At 39.7% G+C, this 22,282-nt stretch overlaps 1 protein-coding gene across 1 annotated transcript in view; it reads right to left on the reverse strand.

Annotated features, from left to right (window-relative positions):
* Positions 1–12,643, reverse strand: part of Slc35f4 (solute carrier family 35 member F4) — a 229,240-nt gene extending 216,597 nt beyond the window's left edge. Inside the window, exon 1 of the mRNA XM_047540955.1 lies at positions 12,529–12,643. Coding sequence (XP_047396911.1) covers positions 12,529–12,631 — 103 coding nt within the window. The 5' untranslated portion in view covers positions 12,632–12,643. The remainder of the gene's footprint in view (positions 1–12,528) is intronic.
* Positions 12,644–22,282: the final 9,639 nt, after the last annotated feature.

Here is a 22,282-nt window from a genome sequence, read left to right on the forward strand (position 1 = left end):
CTTGCCTCAAAGATAATTTCATTGACTTGAACACAAATGAAATGAGGTGACATTAATTCAACTTGAAGAGCCTTCGAGAAATTTGGTGTTTCTTGATACAGATCCATCTTATCATAGCAAAATAAGCTATAAGATTTCTAATTTTACTTTTGACCTCATATCCTTCTGAGTCAGAGTTTTTAAACAGTGTTAAGATTTCATTGAATTGAAGGGAACTGGATGTTAAAGATGAACTGTGCATCGACATGCCTAAGACCACTTCAAAAGTTTAGCTTCTTACTCAATCCAAACCACCAGCATTTTCTCACTAAAATTTACTTGTGAATAAAACCAAAATCACTTTTATTTTACAAATTTGATTGATTTCCATTTTTCCAAGTGTTAGTATTAAATTTTGCACACATTATTATAACATAAACAGATAAAATTCAAAGGAATTATTTTACAGTCTGTTCCTGTGAAGTAAATCTCTAGTGTAATGAAAGAAACTGCACAAAATTTTGATATATATGTACTTTTGGAGGAAAATGGGTAGTTCATAGCTTTACCTATATTTTCAAATATTCCAATGTCCCCAAATTGTTAAACAATAGAAATGTTAAAACCAGAACCCTGGTGTCCTACACACTACAGAATTGCCTCTAAGATGGTTTGTAATTACCATGGCACATCATAGGTCACTTCTAGCATGAATTTAATCCTATGTCACCTTGAAAACTAGTAGTTACACTTTCAGTCTGAGCTGATTCAAGCCCTAAAATATCTTCCAGGAAATTCCTATAAAATTGAAATTATTTTTTTCAAGTTCAATGCATTGAAAGCCTACTCAAGAGACATAACAATGGGGACCCCAGATTGGTCCTGGAACAAAAAGAGAACATTAATGGAAAAACTGGTAAAATCCAAATAAAGTCTGAAATTTAATTAACAGCAACATACTGATGTTGGTTTCTTAGTTGTGACACATGAACCATGATGTACCAAGTGTTAACAATGGGGGAAAGTGAGGGAGGGGTAGGCAGGAACTCTGTATTGTCTTTGCAACTTTTCTGTATATCTAAAAATATTTCAAATGAAAAGTTTATTTTTGGGAAAAAAAGTCTTTTAGAAAACTTTAACAAGGCTTAATCACTCACTCATCAAAAATATATGGAGTACACAGGTCCTGTTCTTTGTGGTAGACACACAGTGCTGAACAAAATGGATCCATTCCTACCCTTAGGGAACTAAGAGTCTAGTGAGCAGGAAAAATATTAAACAGTCAAAAAAATGAACATAAATTGTAATTGCAGACTGCAGTAAGTACCACAAAGGAAAAGCAGATGAGATGATAGAGATGCAAAGCTGGGAAAGGCCTCTCTGAGAGGATGACTCTTAATATGAGACCTGACAGAGGAGGAGCAGCCAGCCAGGTAACTGCACCAGAAAGAGGGAAGAACGTGTTCATGGGCCCAGAGGAGTGAGAGGATTTGGAGTGAGTGCCAGCATGACCCACGCACAATCAGGGCATGGAAGAGGGGACCAGCTTAAGAATCAGACCATGCAGGAACCTGTGAGCTGCATTCAGAGTTTTATAGTTTTCCAAAGACATAGAGAAGCCAGAGGTGACTTTAACCAGAGGAATGGCATGATTCATTTCATGCTTTTAAAGGATCTCCCATGACTGCTGAGGGGATGTGAACTAGAAAGAGCAAGATGAGCAGTGCAGCTTCAGGTACTCCCAGTTTTTTAAAAAATTAGGAGGAAATAAAAGGTGACCAACTTCCAAGTATATTTGCTGTAAAAGGCCTCAGGGAATAATAATGTCGTTTTAAATGTGCTTATCACTGCCTTAGAATGTGCATATCACCTGCCACCATAATGCCAGCAGGAAAGGTGGTGCTCCAAAGGACTCCCGACTTCCTTGGTCTGAATCTTTCCTCTAGAATGCCTGTAATTAAACATGGGTGTGAACAAAATCACAGGATAAATACCGAAGTCTCATGACTTGAGTTTAGTAAGGTACCAACAGCAAAATAATGCAAGATTTAACAACCTTAGAACCTCAGCTTTCACAAGGCAAAAAGAATTTGTAGTATGTCTGGTTTTTGAGACCATAAAAGCATTATTGACACCTCACTAATGCCATCTTGGCACTAGTCCAGGTCTAAATATAGCAAATCCCAGACTGCAGAATAGTGTAATTTTCAATCCCTGTTTAAAATGTACAATGTTAAATGTCATCCTCAATTACTGTGCATTGAGTCTGAAGGAACTGGTTTGTTGCCCTCTCTGACCTAGAAAAAGAAATGTCTCCCAAATTTGATGTAACCAGTGGTACTTCAATAAAGCTTAAAAAGCAGTATGCAGTACTACCTGGGAACTCTTAAACAAAACTCTCCAGAGACTTATACTCTAAACAGAGAGCTGGATTTTCTTACCCTGTAAGATTATACTGTACCTATAACCTCACTAAATATTGTCTAGATCTACTCTAAGGGTTATCTGAACTATAAGAAAAAATAGATTGGGTCTTGATTGAAGCCTATGATTTGATATAAAGCTCTGTGAACCAAATAGTTATTAAGTTGACTTTTCAGCCAACTGCTCCTTTCCTATGGAAGCCACCCTTACTCCACAGTCGTTAAGGTTACGGGAGACAGCCACAGGCAGCCAAGATTGAGTAACTTGACCTGACCCCAAACCACTAGGATCAATAAGATCAAGAGTATGCATGTGACATAAACTGGGTCAAAGAGTCGCTTTCCCTAGGAATCTGGATTTAGAAGTGAGAGATTCTTGCTCAATCTGTCTGCTCTCTTGAATAGAGGACATGTAAACACTGGAACTGCTGGCGGTGACTATTTTTGACCATTTGGACAAGGAAATAGAGAAAGCCAGCCTGTCGCAGGACAAGAATGGAGAATGCACAACAGAAAAAAAAGAGAGGGAGGCTTCCTGTTTCCCCCACAACATTCCAGGACCTGATTCCAGCTTACACCAGACTATCCCTGCCCTTACAACCCATGAGAGACTCCCAGGATCCTGTCAAGACCTTGCCTTTTGCTTAAGCTCGTTCAAGTAAAATCCTGTGACTAGAACACAAGCCATCACTAACACTTCAGGTCTCTCCATTTTGCTTAAGTCTCAAACAACTAAGCACCAGCTTTCCCAAATTCCATAAGCCAAGATCTCTGAAAGAATTCAATTCCAGCCTCAAAGCAGATCATTGCAAATAATTGAGAAATGCTCACCCTGAATGTTAAGGCAGGGAGGGTGGAAAGCAGGGCACAAAAGTGTATGTGCATCACTATTATGGCTACACTATCATTTATATTTTTCAACATTCAAGAAATGAAGTACTGGGTTGGGGAGATAGCTCAGTTTGTAGAGTGCTTGCCTTGCAAGCACCAGGCCCTGGATTTGATCCCCAGCACCGCAAAAAAAAAAAAAAAGAAATGAAGTACTATCTGCTTTAGGAAGATTGGGAAAAAATCAAAATAACAACATTGTGCTGGAGTGACAAAATTATTCTTTTCTTTTTATTCCTCTGTGTCTATAAGTAATTAAATACTTTATTAAAAAACTTTATCAAACTCTAACTCCAAAGACTGTAGAAATATGTAAATGTGTTTATAACACCATGATTTATTTTTTAAAGTAGAACATAAAACAGCCTGTCTGTTATGTTTGCTGCCATATAAATAGCCAAAAAAGAACTGTCCCATTAACATTTTACATATGGAAAGAACAATACTGCTTCCAACAGACCATTCCCAAATTGACTCTCAGTCAACACTTCTCCTCCTGTTTGCCCTCCTTATCCTGTCTTTACCCCCACCCACTCCATGCTACACATCTTCCAATGGATTCCACTTCTCCCCTCTCCTGCATATCTGCAGATCCATCCTCTTTCTCAATGGATCTAGATTTATCTCTTTTCCTTAAATAAGCCTATTTGGTTGGAATAGCCTCATGACAAATTACCTCCAATCCATTTAAAATAATCTATCCTTTCATCTGTTGAAGGGCAACTAGGTTGGGTGGTATGAAAGATGGTGGAATGAGACAGACATCATTACCCTATGTACATGTAAGATTACATGAATGGTATGGCTCTACATCGTGCACAACCATAGAAACGAAAAGATGTACCCCATTTGTGTACAATGAATCAAAAATCAAAATGCAGTTTGTAAAAATAAAAAAAATTAAAAATTAAAAAAATTAAAAAAAAAAAATCTATCCCTAGTGGTAATCCAGGAGGACTGCCCCTTGTGGTTACACCAGTAGGCAAGCCAGAAATTGATAAACAGGGAAAGGCAACATCCCCCCCACCAAAAAAAAAAAAAAAAAAAAAAAAAAAAAAAAAAACTGAACTTTGTAAACTGTCTCTACAATTTCTATAACAGCAATTTTTAAAAACAATTCAAAATGCAATGTTAGTTATAAAGGGAAATAAGTAGCAAACCATTTCACTTACAAGGAAAAGTGAATGAGGTTCTTTGAAGCCATGCAACTAATTCAATTGGTTTCCTCATAATTGTAACAACTTTTATACATTGAACTGGGCATGATACCAGACACTCAATATACATCATCTTACATAATACTCCCAACTATCTGTGGAACAACTGTTATCATTCCTATTTTTCAGAAACAAAACTGTTGATCTGAGAGGTTAAGTTACTTGTGCAAATTTAACTTTTCTTGGCAAGTAGCAGAGCAGAAGTATAGACTCCAGTCGCCTGTTGTCAGTTTGTGGCCTTTGCACTAGACCTCAAGGTCTCAAGTCAGGTCTCTTAGGCAAGCTATTGAAAAATATATAATATTTTTCCAGAGCTACGGATTAAACCCAGGGCTTCATGCATACTGGGCAAGTGCTCTACCACTAAGGTGTACCCCAGTCCTCCAGAGAAAGTATATCTGAAACTTAATGTAAACCCATGTGTTAGCTAGCAGTAGTAGCTTATAATACAAATATCCAGATTACTATAAATGTATACTTTAAATGCAAAATACACATCAGAATAAACATTGCAAAAACATCCATAATAGATACAATGATATTTGGTATCAACATAGCCCTTATATGTCCTAATTTAAAACTAAATTACAAAAAAACTACTCAATACTATGTAATCATGATTCTTATTTATAACTGTTTATAAAACACTACCTAATATGTATAAAGAAGCATGAAGTTTATTTTCAGGACATATATAGACTATGTATAAGAATAAATATACATTGCATAAATTTTGCTATACTGGACTACAATTATAATTTACTCCAGTTAGCCTAAGAGTTATATTAATATTGTGCCATGAAGACCAATCGTAATCATTAAAAAAGAGAGAGGCAACAAAACCACTTTTCCTTTCTTATGGTTCTAATAAATTTATACTACTTTGCATTCTTAAAAATTGCTTTTTCAGGGGAGTAAGAGAAAATGGAAGAACTTTGGATTGTGTAGAGGGAAATGAGGTGGGGAGGGGGCAGGAGAAGGAAAGATGGTGGAACGAGACAGACATCATCACCCTATGTTCATGTATGATTACACAAATGGTGTGAATCTACATTGTGTACAACCATAGAAATGAAAAGATGTACCCCATTTGTGTACAAGGAATCAAGATGCAGTCTGTAAAAATAAAATTAAAAAAAAAAGAAATTAAGACTTTTTTCCTCTCATTCAAACACAGAAAATCTTAAGAAGAAAATAAGGACACATAACAACAAAAATTACAACCAGTGAGGTGAAATGATCATAAAATACCATCTGAGTAGGATCATTTGTTGGATTCATTCATTGCTGGTAATTTTTCTCTCTCCCTCCAGTCATTAGTCCACATAATCTTTATTTTTCTCTGTGAAAGTAATTAAGTCTCTAATTTCTATAAAAGAAACTGAAATCATTCATTCATTAGTATAACAAACTTGACTGGGCACCAAAATGAACCAGATATTTTGCCTAAAGTGAAAACAGATAGCAATCAGTCCTTGCCCTTCCCACACTCTGTGGGTCAGACAGTCTTGTGCAAGGCAAACAGCCTAAAATTATGTGCTAAGTGTTGGATCCAAGGTGAGTTCACAGAGTTACAGGAGCACAAGTGGAGGCTTAACCCAGCCCAGGGCAATCAGAAGCTTTGCAGAGGACAGCACATTTAAACTGAGCCTTTACAGATAAACAGGAGCTTTCCATAGAGAGAAGGAGACAAAGAGAGAGGGAGAATTTTGGCACAAAACATGGAGACTATAATGTCATTAAAATAATGAACTGCTTGCTGATAAGACTATGGCCAGAGTATATGGAGACCATATGGGATATGAGATTAGAAAGAAGAGTTGAGTTAAAAAATCCAACCACTAGTGGTTGGTTACATAGAGTAAGGTGGTTGCTTGTATGAAAGATTATGCATCCATTAAAACTGTTATTAAAATACATAGACCAATGAGAGACAGGTTAAAAAATAAAAATCATGTGCATAAGTCTATGGATATAAAAAGGCTGAAATAATATATACAAAACTGTTAACACTAATCACCTCTGAGTGGTAATATTTTGAATACTTTTGCTTTAATCTCTCTTTGTGTTCCTGCCTTTCAGATTTTCTTCATTAAGCACACATCATTTGGCAATTATGGATGAGAAGGGACGTGTGTGCTAAAATAGAATAATGTAAGCTGGGCTCAGATTGTGGCATGCTGGTGAGTGTGGACTTTATTTTACAGAAAATGAAAAGTTATTCCAGGTTTTCACAAACGAATGTGAAATGAAGAGATTTGCACTTTAAGGAAGTAAATGTTATTAATGTATGACTATGGGATTGGAAAGACTTGAGACTGGGCATAAGATGTGATGGATAAAATTAATAAAGTGACAGGAGGGATGGAAAGTTGGGGGAGAGAGGACTTGTTAACTGAAAACAAAACAAGAGGAAAGAGCAGAGGTTGAGGATAACTCCAGATTTTCTGGCTTGGGCAACTGGTGAGATACAGACTTCCAAAGTGAGAAAACAAAAGAAAAAGGAAAGGACATGTCTTAGGGTTAGAATGATGAATTTGGTTTAATGTGTGATACGTCTAGAGGACATTCAGGTAGGAATGCAAGCAGGAAACTTAAACATGAGTCTGAGTTTAGAAAAATTGAAAAGAGAAATATAGACACATAAAGATGATGAAGCTGTGGGATTGAATGAGCTCACTCGGGGCAAGCAGAGAGTGGAACTTTGGGAAATGCTACACATAACAGCCATCATCAGACGTAGCCGGCAAAAGAACAGAAGTGGGTAGAGTTCATTTTTTGGTTGACACATACTATTTGTATATATTTAGGAGGTACAATGGGCTGTTTTGATTCATGTATATATTGGGTAGTGTTCAACTTAGGTTGGTTTGCTTACTAACATCACCATAAACTTTTAAAATTTCTTTATGATGAGCACAAATTCCTTTCTTCTAAAAGGGAGTAGAGTTCTTTCTTGGAAAGGAGATGGTCAGAGCAAGTACCAGAGAAAGAGGAGAAAGTTTTACTACAAATTTGCAGCTACCAATAGAAAACCACCACATAATCGTTACCGATGTTTACCACTAGGGTTTAATTCATTACACTGCCTCCTATACAAACACACACACACAAAAAGGCACACTAAAAAATATCAGTAAAGAATCTAGTAAAACAAATGAATTTATCCCTTCTCATGATTTATGGAAATGAATTTCTTATCCTAACAACTCTCTACCCGATCACCATCTCCTATATTTCCAGCTAACTTCCACAAGTCTTTGATCCTACTGAGACTTCCAAACTCTCAATCCTATCACCTTTCCACTGTCCCTAACTACCTTGATTTCCTGTTACTCTGCTTATACCAAGTTTAAATCCCACGGTCAATCATTATAACAATGCCTTCTGTATATACAATTCCTTTGCCCCTATTATTTTATTACACTCATAGAATAATCCCCAACTTTGGTTAAATCCTTCTCTCCACTTGCTCCATGTCTTTGCTATGTCAATGAATAAATCATCCTGTTGATCAGTTTTACTTTAAATTTGTGACCAGAAACTCTAGTGAGCCCTTAAGGTTGCCAGAGAAGCTTTGTTTTTTTCCCAGCCCATTTCCTCTCCCCTTTTGTTTTTAAATATATACACCTTTTTCTCCTCCAATCTTTGCCATCTCCTCCCCCATCCTCTCACCCTCGGTTGACAACTTTGCTTCCTATTTGGAGAAAGCTGAAAAAAAACAGAAGAGAACCTCAACAGACTCTCCCATCTCAGTTACTCAACTTTCAGAGGTTGACACACACACTTTTTCTCTATCCATGTTCCTATCTAGAGCCATGTCCCTTCTCTAGTGCACTAGGTTCCATATCCTTTCTCCAACATCATTAATTTTAATTTTATATTGAATCATCCTCCTTTACATGCAAACATGGTTATTTCTCCCATCTTTAAGAGAAAAAAAAAATTTGTTAGCCCTACTACCTTCATTTCTTCTGTTCCTCTGTGCACTTTTTGTTTAAAAATCCTTGAAGAGCCATTCATACTTAGTTCTCAATTTCTCCCCAATTATATTTTATATACATTCTAATACCTGTCATCCCACTTACCCGCTTTCACCAATGTTCTTGTCAAGATCATCACTGACCCTCGATTTCCAAACTCAAGCTCAGTTATCAGGCGTTACTGCACTTGACTTTTAAACACCACTAGATTCAGTTAATCCCTTTTCTTCACCAGCTTCAGAGCATCACACTCCTCATTTTACCCCTACCACCCTGTGGGATCTTTCTTGATCTCTGTCAATATTTTCTCCTCTTCTTCCAAACCTCTTAAAGTCAGACTGTCCCAGGGTTCAGTCCTTGTTCTCTTCTCTACACACATTTGTTCATTGGTGATTTCACCCAGCCTTAACTACCATCCAAATTTTGGCAAATTCCTAATGTATATCTCCAATCAGACATCTCCAAACTCCAAGCTTACTCTACATCCCCAATACAGTCAACATTTCCACATTATCCTTATCTTCTGTCCCCTGCTGCCTAACTTTTCTACCTTGAAGCCTTCCACATTTCTACCAAGAGCAACTCAAACTTGGTCAAACAAGAAAACAGGGATTCATTTTCATTCCTCTTTCTTGCCAATGCTGTATCCAGTCCATCAAGAAACGCTATTGACTTTAAGTTCAAATACATACAGAATCTGACCACCTATCACCACCTCCACTGCTACCACCCTGGATCACACCAACATCTTCTCTCACCCAGGTTACTGCAATGGCATTCTAAGTAGGCATTTCCACCCCTGGTCCAATAAAGCAGTCAGACTGATCCTTTAGAAAATTAATTGAAGTGATAATACTCTTCTTGCAAAACCCTGCAAAGGCTCCCATTCCATTCAGAGTACAAGCCCCACGACTTAAGGTGACCTACAAGACCTGACTTTATCTGGGCCCTTGTATCCTCAATAACCTCATCTCCAGTCACTCCCCCCGTGGTTTATTCTGCTCCACCACATCAGCTTCCCTGTTCTGTCTCTGGTGCGCCAGATATACTGTACCTCAGAGCTTGGCACTGGCTGATCCCACTACTAGGAATGCCTTCCTTCTGACATCCACATGACTAACACCTTCACATCCTTCAGGTCTTGGCTCAATTGTTACTTCCTCAATAAGGCCTCACCTGACTACCCTATTTAAAATTGTGACAATATCTAACCCCCAGAATTTTTATCCTGTCTATCCTGTAGCAATTTTTTAAAACACCATGTATCACTTTGAAAATAAAACTGTTTATTATTTTGTTTCTTCCCACTAGAATCTGAACTCTAAAATGGAAAATACTTTCATCTGTTTTGTTCACTAATGTATTCCTGGAATATAGGAAGTGCTCAACTAACACATGTTGAGCAAATTAATCTATTTCTCTTCCAGACTACAAGTAACTCAGGACCAAGCCACTATGCTTTGATCATCTTTGTACTATGATTCTTATATCTATACTCATGCTCAATAACTGCTTGCTAAATTATAAAAGTAGCTGATTAGCCCATAAAATTTCCTCCATTTCTCTGAATTCTATTAGATTTCTTTATTCTTCAGTCTGACGACTATAATTTGTTCTGGACAAGTAACAAGCTTGGCAGCAAGAGGCACTGTCATGAGGCCGGTCTCCAGTGCACTTTCTCAGACATGATTCCCCACCTACCTCCAAAAGGTAAATGATACCAACACCAAGAAGTCATCCCTCCTGAAGGTCTCATATGTGATCAGTCAGGAAGTGGAAATGTCACCTTGCCTTCACATATTATATATCTGCCACTCTAGCTTATTCCTAAATATATTGCTCCAGACCTTCTCCAAGCTGTTGCTCATTCCTGGTAACAGCTAAATCAATTGACCATATTGCACTGGTTTGCTTCAATGTGTTTGTTTACTAGTTGAAGCCTGCATTAAGGGCAGGATTATTTCATGGTGCTTGGTTGCCTGGCCCTCTTCCAGCTCTCTCCTCTCCCAGTCTCCCATTGTGCAAAATGGCAATCTCTCTTCTGCCTCTGAAAGCACGAATATCCTGAGAATTATTTGACTATCCCTTAATTCTCTGTTCTTGTGAGAGTCTCTGCCTTCACTGTTTGAACTCTGTGGCCTGAATTTAGGCAAGTGTACCTCACAAATAACCGTGCCAAATGCATCTTTATTCCTTTTAGCTTCCAGTTACAGCCTTGGTCAATGTTCTTTCCTTTTTTGTCCTGTTATTGTATTGCAAATGAAACATGTGCAGCTATTTGAGCAAGTACAAAAATATAATATGAACATGTCCTTATCTAAAATGTCACTTTTCCAGCATTCTTTCTGGTTTGTTCTTCGTTAACTAAAATTCCATTGTCATAAAAATTATAATAATAAATCACCCTAAGTCTTGTAATTTTACAAATTCTACATTCTCTTGGTGACCAAAATTCGATGGTTCCTAATTAAAATATTCAAAGGTGAGATTCAAGCAATTTCCACAAGATATATTAATGTTTTCACTTAAATTTCTAGGGTTAAAGAAGACACCCTTTGCCAATGGGAGGGGGGTTTGAGGCTGTAGTACAAAGGCTTCAAAGAGCTCTCCACAGCGTGTTATTTTCTTTCCAGAAAATTCTAGCACTATATAATTACTTTTGTATGGAAAATGAATAATGTAAGCCTCTACTGCTAAAAACAGCTAGACAGAAGCCATCCAAAGCAGATAGGCCTTTCCTGAAACCAAATGAAATATTAAACTAGAAAATAGCTGTGTGAGAATGGCCCATGGAATAAAACTCTTGATTATTCAAGAGTGGGCATAGAAAGTTACATGAAAAATAAACTGTTTTCTCCTCTATGTGTCAGGATTTGCGTGAGTCCACAGTTTCACAGAACATGTAATGTTGATGCCACACCAAAATGTCACAGAAAAATACCAATCAGAAATGCGTCTAGGAGCTTCCCAGGCTTCTGGTTAAAAATAACAGTAAAAACATCAATTAAGCTCATCTATTGCGACAGAAATGCACTGATAAAGAAAAAGCGAAATCCCACCTGCATGGAAATTAAACCGCAGCTACTCCCCCAGTTCAGAGGAAAAAGATCTTCATCTCGGAGCCTGGCAGAACTAATCCCAGCAAATACAGCCAGTGGGTTTGTGTGCTGGGGGAAGGGGATTGCCAGCACTGAGCCCCTCATCGCCCCCCACCCGCTACACACAAAAAACTCCTGAAACGTGAGAGCATCCGCGCCGCATGACCTCGCTTAACCGGAAGAAAGCTGGTACAGAACAGAACCTCCTAGGGCTCAGAGGTGGCCACGACGTGCGGCGGGGGCGGGTGGCCGTGTCGTGCCTCCCTCTCTCACCCACCCCCTGCCGTTTGCATGGATGGGTCCCTCGCTCAGAGCTTCAAGACTCGGGGACCCGAGCAGGTTCTTATCTTTACCCGGAGTTCAGAACCTCCCCCAAACGTTGTATAGATAATAATTCCCGCGCTGGCAACGTCTCAACAGCCCGGAGTGAACAAGCTGAACCAGCCGGCGTGGGGACCCACGTCTGGGTCGGTCGCCCCCGCCAGCTCCACCCCCAAGTCTCTCCACAGTCTGCGTCCCCAGCGCCCCGTGCGCACCCTGGCACCCAGTAGGGCCTTTCGGGGAGTGTAGCCCCAGGGCTGACCGGCCGCTAATTGAACAGCCATGTTAGCCTCCTCCAGGCGTAAATCAGCCAGGGGCGAGCCGGCCAACGGCGATCACGAGAGCTTGCCAGGTCCTCTCCGCACCTCCGCCCCCAAGACTGCGACTGTTCCCAAACTCCTGGGCGCAAACCGCCGGAGCCCCGTCGCTCCTCAAGGTTCAGCACCGAGGACAGCAGACATACTTTTCGTCCCAGTGGTCCCGAGGCCAGGAGGGTGCCGGTGACACCACAGGCAGGGCTGCAAGTATCAGGACCCCTCGCCCTCCAGCACCCGGGTGGCACCCCTGCGCGCCCACCTCCCATCCGCGCCTCGCGCAGGGCGGCCCCGCGGCGTCTTACTTTTCTGACTGGAGTAACCCGGGTAATAGCCATAGTAGCCGGTGATCCGCAGGATGCGGTCCTCGATGGTGGCCACCCCGTTGGGGGCCGCTTTGACGTCCATAGAGAGCGCGGGGCGGCGGCTCCGGGCGCGGCGGGGCGGAGAGCGCAGCGTGGGGCCCGGGAGCTGGTGCAGGTGCCGCCGCCGCCGCCGCTGGTGCTGATGTTGCAGCTCGTGCTCCCGCGCCCCGGCTCTGACTCCACCGCCCGGCGCAGCACCGGCTTCGCATCACAGCGGCGGCGGCGGCGGTGGCGGCGGCTGCGGCGGAGCGGCCCCCACTCGGGCCGGCCTCTCGTCACCCTGGCAGCTCTCCCGCCCGTCACCCGGCGCGCTGCTGCCCGAACAGCGCCCCCTCACCTCCGACGCCCACCGGGGTCAGGGACCGGTGTGGGCGCCCCACCTGGCCGCTGACTCTCATCATTAACCCTTAGGCGTCCCTTCTCCGAAGAGTAGACACCCCCAACTCCACCGAGGGAAAGGATGTTTGATTTGGGGGCGTGAGAGGAGAGGAGAAGGTGAAAGGGTGTCCAGGGGCGCAGGAGTGAGGTTTGGGGATAGAAGAAATCCAAGGGAATCTGGGGGCTTTTAAATAGAGAGATACGCACAGTCGCTTGGGAGACGACACTTCTGGGGTGCCCCCGGCCTTGCTCGGTTCTTGGTGTCTATACCACCTTGGGTCTGCTGATATGCCAGCGGCATATCTTAAGCGTTAATCATTTCTTGCAACTTGCCTAGACGACCGAGAGAAGAAGAAGAAAGGAGAAGGAGAAGGAGAAGGAAGAAGAAAGAAGAAAGAAGAAAGAAAAAGAATGAATTCCCAGCAGGTGGTATGTGGAGTGGTTACCCGGGTTTTGTGGACAGAAAGATTTTAAGAGTTCAAGCCTCCAAGTCTGACAAACCATGCGGACACTCCATCATCCTATTGAAAACATCAAAGGCTTGGGAGACGTAGCTGTGCACATCATGTTTGTTTTGCTAAATCCAAATGCTCTGTGGAGAAATGATTTTCTCCTTTATCACCAAAAACAGGGAGGCCCTTCGAACTGTAAATATCTGGACGCATGAAAGTTTTAGCTACAGTCTAGAGCCTTTCTGTCTGAGCTGAACGTCCTCAGAGCTGCGTGATCCTGGGGAACATTGTCCCTCTGGTGCAGCAAATCAGCGTTGGCAAGAGACACACGAGTTAGGGTCGTTGAGCAGTAGAGATGTTTCTTTTATTCATACTTTGCAAGCACAGCCTCCTATAAAAACAAATCTTCAAAGTTTCCTCTCAGAAAGGAAAGGAGACGTGTTGTTAGTGGTGCGTGTGGACAAGGGTGTGTGTGCACACTCGTGCAGTTCATCAGTTTAGAGGTCACTACATTCACCTTCCATGCAGAGCCACTTTAAGATGTTCCTGCCAATTTTCACATTTCTAAAGCTTAAGACAGGAAAAAAGAAAACCTAAGTTAAATTCAGGGCCTCTTTCAGAAATGTCAAAAGAACCTATCACACCAGTCTGTCTTCAAGCAATTTCCCCATTGTGTGTGGGCCCTTAGGAGGAAATAAATAAGCAAACTTTTTAAAAGATGAATAAGGTTTAAACATATGAACATGAAGTATTAATTTTCACAATGCCTAGCACAGCATCTTGAGAACTGAGTGAATCTGGATGATTGTGACCGGAAGAAAATTTCACAGAGGAACCAATTTCTTCCCACATCTGCTTTCTGGGTTAGGAAAGAAGGGTAAAAGAAACTGAAAGGTCAAAGGAAAGAAGGAAAAAATACAACCTTAGTGCAATGGCAGCAGCCAAACATTTAAAGCAAAAATGGTAAGATTATGCCTTTATGCCCCCACCCAAAGTAATTCTTATTGCACTTTTGTTAGTTTTATTATTTCTGTAGCAAATCTTATATAAAATGTATGCATTGCACACAAGAAAGTATGTTGGTTGCATTATTTCAAATGTCTGTTTTGTTTAAAGTTTCTTTTAAACATAATTTTCCTACATTCATCATAATATATAGCTATATATGTATTCAGTAAGAGAGAAATTAGGAAATAATGCGAGCAAAAATCTTGTAATGTAATGAGAATATGAATATGCAGAGTTTAAAGGCAAGTGGTTTGTTCCATTCATCTTTATAACGTACCTTGCCACAATTAATTTATTTAAATTCTTTTATTGCCTTTTCTTTGGGGGATTCCTACTGGAATAGAACCCAGGGGTGCTTTATCCCCTGAGCTACATCTCTAATCTCTTTTATTTTTTATTTTGAGACAGACTTTCACTAAATTGCTGATGGTCTCACAGAGTTGCTAAGGCTGGTTTTGAATTCATGATCCTCCTTTCTCAGTCTCCTGAGTTACTGGGATAGCCTGGCTGATATATTTAAATTCTAAAGTACATTTATTGTGTTGTTACCTTCTTCCTAGTTTTGGTTTGTTTTCAGAAATTTCCAGAGAAGTACATAGAAATGTGTTTAACTAGATCTGATCTTTCATATAAACAGCAAATTCAGCATAAATTTTAATAATATAAACATAATACCCACAAGTATTAACGTTTTCTGAGAAATACACACAAAACACACACACACACACACACACAGACGGAGCTGGAAATAAAATTTAAATAGCAGAACCTTTTACAAATGTTTTTGTCATCATCTGTAACAGGATAAATGTAAATAATAAGTATAAGCAGTTGCTATAATCTAGAACACTTTTTTATGGAAGAAATTGAAATTCTACTATCATAAATTGATCATCAGCAAAAGGTAAATTTCTTGTAGTGATAAGCACTCATTGGCATATATGATAGATGTTTTTGACCTCTCAAATATTATTTTTAGACATCATTTTTAAATTAAAGAAGTTATTTTGAGGAGAGGGGAATTTAAAAATATTTCTGTATGTCTACGTGCTTGGTCTACCAGTTTTCACAAATCCAAATACAAAAGTTCAAGTGTATAAAAAATGAATTATATTATAATTATATTGAAAGAATAAAAAAATAATTTAGCAAATGAAAATTGGAAATGGCTATTTAATTCACAAAATTTCTCATCATGGTAGCCCTTCACATAGACCCTAGTCATTACAAATCATTCACAAAATTTCAGTACTTGTGTCTGATGCTAAAATAACTATACAAAATAGCAATATTAAAAGTGAGATATGATCCCTGGGTATAAATTCTATTCAGAGAAGTGATCTGTCATAAAATCATTTTAAAATACCCCATTAGACTTTACATTTTGAATGGGCTAGTAAAATAAAATCCATGCAGTCTTGTCTTCCTTACTCTGATTCTAGGCCTCAGAAAATCTTTTTTTTTTAAATTGTAAACAAATGGGATACATGTTGTTTCTCTGTTTGTACATGGAGTCAAGGCATACCATTTGTGTAATCATAAATTTACATAGGGTAATGTTGTTTGATTCATTCTGTTATTTTTCCCTTCCCCCCACTCCCACCCCTCTTTTCCCTCTATATAGTCCTTTCTTCCTCCATCCTTGCCACCCTCCCTAAGCCTAACCCTAAACCTAACCCTAACCCTAACACTAACCCCTCCCACCTCCCATTATGTGTCATCATCCGCTTATCAGCGAGATCATTCGTTCTTTGGTTTTTTGAGATTGGCTTATCTCACTTAGCATGATATTTTCCAATTTCATCCATTTTAGGCCTCAGAAAGTCTGAGCTTAAGTCCTCTTCCCATGACAGAACATAGTCACTTCTCTTTCTGATTCTCTATTGGAAGTTGCAGATGAAAGATGCCGACAGGAAGGGAAATGACTTTTCTCCTCTGGGAAGTTAATATAGTGTACCTACCTCCTCAGGCTAAAAGCAACTTGGCTGTTTAGAAAACTGAGAAATTTTAAGCTTTTCTATCTGAGTGCAAATTTTGCCTTGTAAAACCATCAGCTTTGTTCACAAAGAGTCAACCCCCAAAATTTTATACAGTGTTAATATTAAAAATCATCTGGCTTCTAGCCAACCAGGTGATAAGCAATGGCTCCTGGGAAGGAAAAATTAAGGTCTTAATATTGATTTTCAGGAAAACTGTTTTGAGTGTCTATCAAGTTGTCATCTGTCCCATTGGGAATGCTAACTTTATATTCCACTCTTAGGCAATGGCAGGCATTGCTAACTTAACCTTCAGCTGAAAGCCCTCTGGGTGTCTGTCTGGTTAATTAGGGCAAAGTCCAATCTTCATTGACTTTAGATGCAGGTTCCATCCCAGGACTGTCTTTTGAGGTTCAACTCTCTGGAAATGCATTAAACTTCTTTGAAGGTTTTTAGCTAGTTTCAACAAACATTAAAATTTTACAATTTGCTTTGACTTTTCTCTCTCTCTTTATCTCTGTTTCCTACTCTGTCTCTCTGTGTCTGTCTCTCTTTCTGTCTTTCTCTGTTTCTTCCTCTTCATCTCTTTTTTCCCCTTAGCAGAACAGAACAGTGGTTTGGAGCAAGGACTTTGGAGCCAGACTCCCAGGGATCATGTTTGACTTCATTTTCTAACTGGTACCCTTGGGTAAATCTCTTGAACTACCTACAACTCATTTTTTTTCATCTTTAAAATAAAAATAGTAAAACTATTGTATTTATTTGTGGAATTTTGTGACTACCAAATCATCCTTATTCATAATGAGCATACAGCAATGAATGTCACATAAGCATCATAAATACTATTATTTTATTCTATGCAAAGAAACCTCTGAGCTTCAGTTTCCTCCTCTATAAAATGGGCTCATACTCTACTGTTAGTATTGCTGTGATAGTTAAGTAAGATAATGAATAAAAATAGCTTACCAAGGTCAGTCATAGAGTAGATGCACATCATTATTAATTTCCTTCTTCCAACCCCACCCAGTTCTGTCCATTATTTATTACTAAAGTTAATTCACACTTGAACATTTCATTCAAGTTCTTGAGACTTTCTCTGTGGCAGTTTCTTTCCAGATCTCTTTTAATCCTTTCAACAATGAAAATAATCACAGGAGGCAGGTCCTATATGTCAGGGGGACAGGTGAGCCTCAGCAAAGAGGAACTGCTCTTTGTCAGCAGGTTTTCCTGTCCTTGGAGGAGTCATGAGGACAGGAAGAGTTGCTTCAGAATGGAAAGGGAACAAAGACTGATGGTGCCCAGTTGTAGGCAGAACCTAAGTCCTGCTGGGTGACGGTACCTAGGGAAGTGGAGCAATCTCAGAGGGATTACTGTGTGGTGCTCTGCAGGAGGCTGGACCATTAGCCCCTGGGCTTCCCACCTTCAGCAATGAATCTGGTGCCCCAGCTGATCCACAGCAGCAGAGCTGCCAGTTCCAGAGAGATCATGTGCAGACTTGATTAATATACAACTCAACAGTTCCCTGGACTGAAGACCCAGAAACCTCTGCCTGGAGTTTGATTTTAGTCAAAGATCTCCTCCGATTGCTTAACCCTGCAACACAGGAACTCCTATGATACTGAGATTGCGCTCCCCACTATCTTTATTGGAAATGGGAACTCAGAGTAAGATTTACAGTAATCTAAAGCCAATGAAGATTTTTTAAAAACCTTTTCTGAACAGCTGTGTTGTTGGTGGTTATGTATTCAAACCTGCTACATACTCATTTTACAAATAAGCCTTCTGTAATTTAAATGTCTGAAAATGCTAGACATGCCACAATCTCAAACCTGCTGCATATTATTTATCACCCAAGGTTTTCTGTGACAGTCACTGCTAAAAAATGCCAAACCTGCTGGGGTAGTCATTAGTATTATTTGCCAAATATTAATGGTCCTCCCGCATCTTAGGCTTAGTACAGAACTGCACTTCCTGCCCCCTTGTGGTTGTTGGAGGATATGTGACTGATTCTGGTGGTGAACAAAAAGGAACAATTGTCATCCCAGCCAGAGCTGATACAAGACATTCCGAGTCCTCTCTTTTCCTCTGGCATCATGACCATCAATGTTCGAGATGACTTTGATGCAGAAAAAGTAAAGCTACTGAAAAAAATCAAAAGGAGTTTGAATTCCTTCCATACATACTCCATTTAATTTTGAAATCCTATTCTCTTTATCCTTTGTTTTCCAAAAACTTATTATATATGTTTAAGTACCACCAGTTCCAAAACCAATTTATCCATAAGCCATTCGGAAGACAAAATAAATTGTTGGAAAGAAACATTGTGAATGGAACAAAAATTAGAAAGAATAGAACATTTAAAACTCATTAGAATGCATCAATAGGACAGACAGTCCAGAATATATGCTCAATACATCCACATCTTGAATGATAACTATTGCCAAAAGCAATTTCAGGCATGAATTTGCCTTTTATTTCAAGAAACTTTAATTTGCAGGAGATAACATTCACAATGTTTTATTTTTATCATTATTTTCAGCATCTGTGACTCCCATCAACAGAATTTGCTCTTCCAATACCCGGATACCATACAGAATTGGTGAGCTGACATTTATTCTCTTTTTTTCTTTGACTATCCATCTGATGCTAAAGGAGATCTATAACTTTCCAGAAAGAGCATCCCTCTCAAGGGAAGAGCTAAATGATTGTATCAAACACTTCTCATTTTCCCTCTTACCTCACCTTTGAAACAACTAACTCTGTGGATTCCCATCCACTTCCAACAAATGCATCCTGAGACATTGCACCATATATCATGCCAGCACCATAAACCTTTAGCCTCCTGCCCCCAAGGCTTCCCTGTTGATGCTGAGACACCAAAGTGCACTGTCATGTACAACTAATTAGAACAAATAAAATAAAATAAAATTTTTAAAAAGTGTACCTGCTTGGTTCAAGCTTGTGTAATCTGAAAGTGCAGGAGACAGACATAATGCTGAGCAAATCTGTGATAATGGGAAATAGGAGTTGGGGTATAAATTCTTCTCCATTCTACTCGAATACACTACCCTAAGCTGTCACTGTGCACCTTCTTGCCCACGAGATCAAGCGAACAGTCAGATTGGTCAGTCTGAATGCTAAATTATGGTTGGCTCAGTGACCTGCTCTCATAAGTATATACACTTATACATAAACCCCTGCCTCTGCCTCAGGCTTTACTTTTTACAGAACTCACATTAAGATACTCATTTCCCAATCTCTCAACTTGGTCACTGGCACATGTCCCAGCTCCACCAATACCATCACCCACCCCAGATTCTGAATTAGAAACCAAGTGGAGAAATCAGGGCCCATGTGAGCAATGGATAGCAGCAGCTGATACAGTGGTTGTGCCCACAGTTTCCAGGGTCTGTGACTGTAGTAGAAGTTGTACAAACATCCAGTTGAATATTTCCATTGTTGAAATTAAGGGTTTGGTTTACTTCCATCATTCATAAAGCCAAGGTAAAACTTGGGAACTTGGTTGGTTCGAATTTGGACTCTCTCATAGCATTGTCCTAAGGAAGGCCAATTACATTGAAGTCTCACAGATTCTGGAATTGTACCCTGAGGAAACCAAAGTCCTCTTTTGAATGCCAAGGGGCATAAAAAGCTTGAAGCAGTATTTATATTCTCCACGAGTTCACTGAGGCATTTACCACAGTATTATTGATAGCAATGAAATAATGGATCAATTCAATTATCCAAGAAATAGGGAAATGGTTCAGTAAATCACAGTGCATCCATTGAATAGAATATTCTATAGGAATTACAATTATAGTTATGAAGACCAAGAAGCAATGAGGAAAATCCTATGATATGGTATTAAGTGGTGAAAAAAGTACAACTCCAGATCAATATGGACATCTACAATTATATATTTGACTTAAAAAAAGATTAAGATAGTCAAAATTCAATAAGTGATCATGAGAGTTTAGGATTAATGGTAATTCTGTATTTTCCAAATGTTCTGAAAGATCATTCAGCTACTAGAATGAACACATACACACATGACAAGCCCTGAAGCCCTTCCCCAGCTCTTTTTATTCTCCAGTGTGGCTGGTTTTATGTGCAATGTGCTGCAGTGTGCCGACTGCCTGCACATTAATCTCTTCAGTAATTGCAATTATCTCCCTTCCAGTGAGTGTGATGAAGTCTATCTAAAGGTCTCTAATTCTTCTGTCTCTCCATGTTCTCATAAATAATAAAACAGGGCTCCATGACAACAACTACACAAAGAGTTTGTAAAATCTCAAAGTAGTCCTAAAGTCTTTCAGTTCCTAAAACTAATAAAGTGCTGTATCTACACAGTTGTCTAGACACAAGTATTATTTGGTTCTCTGCAGCAGAATGAAGTGAAAAGATAAGAACACTCATGCCTGGAGAGTTCTTACTTGGCTAAATGTTCCTTCATCTGATGAGTGCTTCTCATTTTCAGATATTTCTAAAGAAGCCTTCTCTGATGACCCTGTCCCCTCTTCTGGAGAAGCCAGGTATTTGCTCCAACTGAGCTCTTTCCTTGCTGTATGGTCTTTTCTATGACGCATGGTTAAGTTGCTCCAAGGGAGCAACTGTTTTGTTCTCCTTGGTATGATCAGTGCTTCTCTGAGTGCCTGATATGTTTAAGAAATTAAATCAATAAAGGACCAAAGAAATCATTGCAAGCTTTCAGCAGCAGCCTTGGGCCCCTTTCTCCAAGTAGAAGTAGGGTGCAGACACTCAAGATAGGCTGACTTATCTCAAGATCAGGAAGGTAATAATTTGCCCAGTGCAAAGTTTGTAAATGAGGAAACTGAGGTTGCAGAGCCTAAGTTGATTGTTCAGAAGCAGCCCTTTCATGAATCTGTGGCAGCTCTTCTCATTTTATTGGGTCATCCTTTACCTGACACTGCATAATATCAGCTCCTACATGGCTTTCTGAGTGTTCCCTATGACGATCAGATCGAATCTACTCTTCCGTCCTTCCCAATCAGATTATGTGCTTCCCTTTTTCCTTTTCTCTCTTCTTCTGATGGAACCCTTGGCTCAGAGAACAGAAGGGTTGCCTTTCAAAAAACTCTGCTAAATTAAATCAAAACCCAAGAAGGTATCTACTTTCCACAGTCCATGTGAGCTATCTTTCTGGTGAATTGATACCTGCTTACTTCTCCGTTGGCATGTAGTCAAGTTGAACTGTTAGCTCTCATCTTTTGAAAGTGGGGAGCAGGGGAATGGATTTACATGAATGGAATTAAATATTTTTCAGTTATGAGGTTGATACTTTCAACATTCCCTGCCATAAATAACATGGGCTCAATTTGGGCAAATCTTTGGGGACTAATGATTAGGAGGTTTGAATCTTCTTAATATGTAATCATCTACTATCATATTCAGGAGACTTATTCACCTATTTCTTTTTATTGATTTAGGTGAAGAAACCCATGGGGTATCCAGAAGGTGATATATAAATGTCACTCTGCTTCCTTTTTCTCTAAACTCCCTCCCTTCATCCTACTCTGCTCTGAATTCTACTAGGGCTTGCTTACCATTGCAGTAGTGTCAAAATTACATTTCTACTGTCTAGTTTTCAATGAAAACCAAATAACTCCAAACCTTAGTAGCTCAAAACAACAATAATTGATTACTTTTCATGATCTATTGGTCATCTGTGTGGCTCCACTGGCCCAGTCAAGCTTGGCTGGGCTCACTTACACATTTGTGGTCAGCAGGTAGATCATCTGGAAACTAAATAGTCCAGGTTGGCCTTTCTCACATGTCTACTGGGTCAGATTATTTCATAATCCAACAGGCTAATCCAGGCTTGTTCAAGACAGAAGCAAAATTCTAAGACTGAGAATCGGG

Source organism: Sciurus carolinensis, chromosome 2 (assembly GCF_902686445.1).
Source record: "Sciurus carolinensis chromosome 2, mSciCar1.2, whole genome shotgun sequence".
Classification (NCBI taxonomy): Eukaryota; Metazoa; Chordata; class Mammalia; order Rodentia; family Sciuridae; genus Sciurus; species Sciurus carolinensis.